The sequence below is a fragment of the Aptenodytes forsteri genome, unplaced genomic scaffold (assembly GCF_000699145.1).
Source record: "Aptenodytes forsteri isolate BGI_AS27 unplaced genomic scaffold, ASM69914v1 Scaffold15, whole genome shotgun sequence".
NCBI classification, from domain to species: domain Eukaryota; kingdom Metazoa; phylum Chordata; class Aves; order Sphenisciformes; family Spheniscidae; genus Aptenodytes; species Aptenodytes forsteri.
Window position 1 is genome coordinate 28,204,488 of NW_008795129.1, and position 6,980 is coordinate 28,211,467.

General features: G+C 41.3%; 1 protein-coding gene across 1 annotated transcript in view; it reads left to right on the forward strand.

Moving 5' to 3' along the window:
* ALDH18A1 (aldehyde dehydrogenase 18 family member A1) overlaps positions 1-6,980 on the forward strand; it is a 40,434-nt gene that overhangs the window by 4,958 nt on the left and 28,496 nt on the right. Inside the window, exons 3-4 of the mRNA XM_009277972.1 lie at positions 4,365-4,404; positions 4,687-4,810. Of these exons, the coding sequence (XP_009276247.1) occupies positions 4,717-4,810 (94 nt within the window). The 5' untranslated portion in view covers positions 4,365-4,404; positions 4,687-4,716. The remainder of the gene's footprint in view (positions 1-4,364; positions 4,405-4,686; positions 4,811-6,980) is intronic.

The window sequence follows — 6,980 nt, forward strand, 5'->3', positions numbered from 1 at the left end:
GAGGTGGGTGTCGGTCTCTTCTCCCAAGTAACAAGCGATAGGACAAGAGGAAATGGCCTCAAGTTGTGACAGGGGAGGATATTAGGAAAAAATTCTTCACCAAAAGGGTTGTCAAGCAATGGAAGAGGCTGCCCAGGGAACTGGTTGAGTCACCATCCCTGGAGGTGTTTAAAAGACGTGTAGATGTGGCACTTAGGGACATGGTTTAGTGGTGGACTTGGCAGTGTTAGGTTAACGGTTGGACTTGATGGTCTTAAAGGGCTTTTCCAACCTAAAGGATTCTATGATTCTTTTAATTTAGAAATGAATGCGAATGGGATATGGGAGATAAGTGAAGAGCAAAGCCAGCACTCTTGCCCTTGTGGAGGGGTTTGGGACCTGTTTGTTACAGTGGAGAAAACAAAGGAGGTAAAGGGCCTGAGGAGGTAAAGCCACTCTCAGAAGTTTGGCTACAGATCCCTTTCATCTGCTGCCTGCATCAGACTGCAACATCTGAGAACAGGGAGAATCAAGGTCAAGGGAAGCTGGATGTGGGAGATGACTAGGCAGCCTGTGCTGTGGGTAGGGCTGTCTGGACTAGTCTGGGACTAGACAGAAAACAGTTGTTAACGCTATAACTTGTAAAGCCCTGGATTTTGTGCTGCAACGTGGAGTAGAATTACATCATCTGCTGGGACAGCAGGATGGGAAGGTGTGCGTGCTGGTGGGAGGGATGAAGCTGGAGTCGCTGAGGTTACATCAGCCGGCGGTTGGCTTTCAGTCCATGCTCGCAGCGCTGATGTGGCTCCTGCTGCCGGGCGGCTGGGGATTGGCTGCGGCGGGCCGGCTGGGTCTGCCTCCGGCTGCCTCTGCGGGAGCGCGGCCTCTTCTGTCTCCTGGTTTCCCTGCAGGTGCTGCTTCTCTTAGAAATCTGGGTCACAGTTTCAGCAGGAGGGGTCAGGTACGGAAATTCTGGTGGACCTAAGTGCTGGGACAAGGAGTGACGCCTGTAGGTGTCACTGATAAATGTGCAACAAGTAGTATGTCTGCCGTTGTACTTTTGTTAAGCTAAACTTCCTGTCTGTGCTTGAGTGGGTTCTGCTGCTTGCCCCTAGTGTGGATCGCTCGGTTCCTCGGCTTGCCCTTTCCGGGGCAGGCAGCTGGAGGCCCTAGTGTGTCTCTAGTGCTGTTGCTGTACAGCCCTGCTTGTGCTGCTTAACTTATTTATAGACAAGGTATAACAAAATGGAACAATACTGAACCTCCGCTGATGCTGTTTTTTGAGATACTCAGATTGAAAGTATTAAGTGATATTTTGAACGGTTCTAACAGGCCAGTGGCAGGGTTTTATTCTGCTGCACAAGGCAACACCGATAGATGCAGGCTGCCGTGACCACACTGTCCTGCTGGAATGGATTCTTGGTAGAAAAGAATTGCAGGGTACATGTTGCTTTGAATTGCCTGTTCTCTTTGTGTATAACTTCTGTAGAACCTGGGCAAAGCTATGTGCGAACTGTTCTCAAGACAATTTATTTGAAGCTTTATTTTAGTCAGTTCTTCTGAACTGGCTTCCTTCTGGGAAGGTTTCTTGGTTTTGAGTTTGCACTAAGAACTGCAGATTTTTTTTTCTTACAAAAGTTTTAGTTGTTAAGGTAGCAAAGCTGTTTAAATAACAAAACCCCCTGAATGTTACAGAGGACTTATTTGTGTTATGGTAAAGACTTACTTCATTAAAATTTTGTACATTTCCTTGGAACTTGGTTTATCTCTGCTTAATTGCTTAAGTGTAGTACAGTATAGCTCTTTCTATAGGAGTTTGGTTTCCAGATTTTTTTCACTTGTGGAATGTCCTAATGCTTAGTTGAGATATATAGTATATATTTATATATAAAACTGTGAAAAAAGTTTTAGTTTTATTTTATCAACTCACTGCAAATAGTTGTGGACATCCCATGGGCCTGCAGCCAACAGACTGAAAAATCAGTGTTATAGATTGTTGTTGTTAAAGGCACCAGTTTGAGCATTTGAGACTTCTGATTGCTTGGGAAGGTGACTGAGTCTCTTTATGCTGATCTGGAACAGAATCTAAACATACTGTGCTACTTAACAGCTGTTGTGAAGATGATAAATTCATGAAAACTAGCCAATAGTATTGCTTTCTATGAGCGATAATATAAGGAAAACTTTTATTATTTAAACAGATGATGGGAGAATGATATTTTTAAGAGTCAGTTTTGGAGACTAGTTTAGAAGGAGTAGGTTTTCCTGGTAATGAAAAAAATAAATTTTTAAGCTGATGCTAGAGTCTTGGAGAAATACCCGAGTAATGCATTTTGCATTTCTTTTTATTGCTTCCTCCCCTCCAAGTAAGGCAGAGCTTTTTGGTTTGTTTGGTTTTTTTTTTTAAATTATGTACCTTTTTTTGGTTTGTTACTGAAGACCAGAACCCAGGTATGGAAATGGTGGAAATGGGAGTGGAATGGAAAATGAGGATTGAAATTAACTTTAAATCCTTGATTGAATGGGAGGAGAGAAAGGAGTATTTCTGCAGCCTTGAACTAGCCTGAAAGAAAGCTTGTAATTTACAGTGTGCCTTGTGCTCTGTCTGTGCTTTCTGGCAGCATCATTCCCATTTCATGTGTCTCTTTATCTTTTCTTGATGTCTGCTGCTGCTTTAAAATTTCCATTTCTGTCTTCTTGTTAACTTAGTCTCCTTGCCTTTTCTCACAAGCTAGTTTCAAAAATGTGCTATTTCTTTCTAGTCTTTTTCCTTCAAAAGGTCCATGCTGTCTGCCACTTCTCACTCCTCATTGCCTGCTCACTCTTAGCAAAGTTGTCTCTGGCAAAGAGAAACAGGAGGAAGCCTTCCAGAAGGACAAGGTTGCTCTTAGTTGCAAGCAGCCCTGTAGTGAGAATGTGAAGTGGTTCTCTGGCAGATCAGTAGGAACAACCAAGGAGACAACACAGCTTGATCTAGCTAGTATGGGTCTGTGTTCTAATGACAGTGCAACACCAGGTGAAGATTATTACTGTAGTGGGAGTCGAAGGCCTACAGGAGAGGTTGTAACAGGAAATGTTTGGGGGTGAAACTTCAGGTAGAGTGCCTGGTTCTGTTCCCTATGGGAGATGGTCTGTGAAGGGAGCTGAAGAGGAACAGGCAGTTCCACTCAGGATAATTGTGGAGGAAGGGGTTCTGGATAAAGGACCTGCCATTTGCCAGTTCAGGTTGTCAGGAGCTGCTGGACTCTGAGCATCCCCCTGAGACACAACTAAGATCCTACTGGGAAGATGATGGCTGACAGTAGATGCCAGCGTGAACATCAAGGTGGAAGAGTCAAACAGCCAGACATATGAACAGTGGGAATTGTTGTACCCCCCAGAGGCAGGTGCATGAGGTGCCTGGTAAGGGTTGAAGGAAGGAATGTCTAGTCAGTACTGTTCACCAGCTCCTTTTATGCTTGCCCTGTTATGAGAAGAAAACTTCGATTACTTGCTCAGTTGTATCATCTGCTCAGAGTCCTTTGTCTTCATCCTGGCAGTGGTCAAGACTGCCATTTCAGATGAAATACAGAACTGGAGGGACATTGCAGATTAATATTGTTAAAATGCTGTGCTATGTAATCTTTACTAGACAAAACAGAAGAACCATTATCTGCTGGTGTCTCCCTTGTCTTATATAGGGGTGTATATTTTGGTAAGGATTGTAATGAGGTATAATACACTGATGCAGGGTAATGAAGCAACTTCAAGTGTTCATGTACACATATGCCAGAACTGCCAGGTGCTCTAATTGTCATGGTATTTGTAATAGCAGTCTTCCAATGCAGTTACTATGAGCTCTCCTTGTCCTTTCTTCAATACCTTCTCCCTACCACAGCTTGTGCAATGTTGTTTGCTCTGATCCAATGGTGCAGAGGGATAGATTGAAAGCAAGTAAAGGAAGCAAAATTTTGTAAAAGGGGAGGGAGAGCTTTCATGGCTTACGCACTGTCTGGGAGAACTGGATTCTTGTTAATCTCCTTTGTTTCCTTTGTGATACTAGTTGCATTACTTCAACTAGACCTGTCAGGAAGTTGCTAATTGTGTATCTCTTGTTTGTTGGGTACTTGCTCTAGTGGATTTTGAGTTACAAGAATCCTGAGTGTTTATGAGTTCAGTCAAGAGAAACTAATGCCAAATACCTTGAAAATTGGTGTCCTTGCTTGTAATCATGGTTAACATCTTGTCATTTGGTAGTGCGCAGGGAAAAGTGAATCAGCATATCTTCTATATTGAATAGGGCTGAGATCCCCTATGAGAAGTATAGTAGATGCTCTGTTGTGGGGTGTATGGAGAAGTCTGGATGATACAACCTCTCTACGTTTTTGTTTTTTTTTTTCTTCCAGGCTTCTCTGTGGACAAAGTTATGACTTTTCTCCATTGTAGGTACACTCACTAATAGTCTTTTCCCTTCTTGGGGAACCATGTTTTGTTCTTGACCTTTAATAATGATCTGCCAGCAGGTAGGGAACAGGGGACTTCAGTTCTTCTAAGTCACAGTCTGAGAATTCTGCAAAATAGAGAGAGCGGGCTGTCTTGCACAAGGAAATTGTGTTAAGACTGTGCAGGACAAAGGAGTTGGGGTGGGGGGCTGGATGAGGAGAGAAACATAGATGGAAATTCACTGATATTTAACCAGTTTCCCCCCCCCTTCCTTTTAACTTACAGATACCCTTGATTTGCAGAAGGCATCTCAAAATGTTGTGTCGAGCTGCTCTGAGCCCTCTTGTCCGTTCCCCTGGATGGTGCTTTGTGTTATCGCCACATGCCATCGCAGCCATTTCCCGTTTATGTATGTATGAGAGAAAGCACATGTTTCTAATAACGATGGTCAGTATGTGTCTGGGCATGCCTATGCTCTTTCCTATGTTGAAAGGAAAATCACCTCATTAACATAATTCAAAACTTACAACCTCTGGAGTGAGCTGCAGTTGAAGCTCTACTTTCTTAATGTTACTTTCTCCCTTATAATATTCAGCTGGATGTTTGAGAGGGTGTATTTTTCATTCTGATGTGCATTTCAAGCAAAAAAAATCAGTTGTGAAAGTACTGCTACTGTAAAAGTTCTTTATTTCAACCTCATACATTCCTGGAAAACAAGATCTGATTATGCCTGCTCCCCCATCTGCATTTTCAGCTCACAGATGTCTTGAGTAAAGCAAGGAGTGAAGCTCAAATTTATTCTGTTTAGATAAAAGTGGAAAGATGCTTGCAGGACACCTGGGTGTAAATACATAGGTGCCCTGTAAATAGTTGTTTCCTGAAAACCTAACTTGAGAGAACCATTCACTGTCTATTTGATTAGTGGTCTGAAATAGAGAAGGCAAGGATAGATAGAGTCTATTAGATCAAGAGATTAACTGTTTACTGTTGTATGCAAGATTAATTTCCCATTGGTCTGTGTTAACAGTTGTCTTTTGTTGATATTTATATGAATTAATAAATGTTGAAATCTTGAAAATACTAAACTTGTTTTTTCTGAGCTATAGCTCTGACTTCTGCATTTGTAGTATTTCTAAATATTCCATGTTTTCTAAAGTCAGTAAACTACTCATAGTTAACACTATGAAAATTATTCCTTAGTATTGACAGTAGTCAGTATCCGGTATTGGAGCAACTCTGGTTATTTCATCAGTTGCATGCTAAAGCTGGACTGAGCATTTATCACAGTTTTCTTTTGTTCTCCACTGTTTCTGTTGTGATCCTGTTCAGCTCGTGTGTACTTTGAAATTCTGCTGCTTTACTCCTGAGAAGCAAGCCTCATACAGGTTACATAAAAGGATCTGCAGTGCCAAGTACTTAAGTCTTTTTCATATGTTTCCCCTCCTTTATTAAGGAAGTGAAACTGTTGACAGGGTACTGGATATGAAAACTAAATGCCTAGAAACCTATTTGTCCAAAAAGTTGACTGGATGGCTATATCAGTTGCTCCATAATTGCATATGAAGCAAGTTAATGGGCTTGCATCACCAGAAATGTTTTGCATATGTAACATGGGAGATGATGTCACATCTCAGTCCAGTCTAAAATAACTAAAAAAGATAGGTTTATTCAGACATAGAGCAAGGTTAGCAATTAGGACTTTAGTGGAGATGAATGAAATTCTCTGTTCTAGAATTGTCGTCTTTTTTCCTTGTTTTTCTGAAAGAATAAGTGGTTTGTTTTCAGGTACTGGTTATCCCTCAACAGCTGCCGCCTTGGAACCTTCTAAACCCTGAAGCTCTAGCCAAGAGAATTGGGAATAAATTGTTTTTACTCCTTTCTGGTAATACTGTGTGGAATAGGCAAATACTATACAGTAATGTATAATGCTGGAAAGAACGGTTAAATTGGACTCCTTCACCTATTCTTTCATATGTATTGTAGGCCTTATTTACATTCACAAGAATTCCCTCATGAAAATGAGGGGCAAATGAAACTCATCTCCAAATTCCATTTTCTACTTTTCTATGTGTGACATGTTAGTGCAACCTTCAGTTATGTTTAATCATTTAAGCTGCTTCTGCGTGTATGAACACGTGTATGAACAAAAGATTTATTTAAAACATTGTTTAATGACAAGTTTCTCTTTTCTGTGGCACTATGTTCATTCCTGTCTTTCTCCAGCAGAAGTAACACCCAGAATAGTCACTTTAGGTTATAAATTAATCTATTTTGTATTATAGAGCATCAAAATCAGAGACTGAACAGATTAAATAGAATCAGATAACTCTGACCATGGCATAGGATTCAGTTTACTGATTTGTAAAGAAGCCTCTACATCTTCAGATGACATATTGGTTAGGATTGACTAGAATCATTGGAAGGGACCTACAACAATCATCTAGTCCAACTGCCTGACCAATTCAGGGCTGACCAAAAGCTAAAGCATGTCATTAAGGGCATTGTCCAAATGCCTCTTAAACACTGACAGGTTTGGGGCATCAACCACCTCTCTAGGAAGCCTGTTCCAGTGTTTGCCC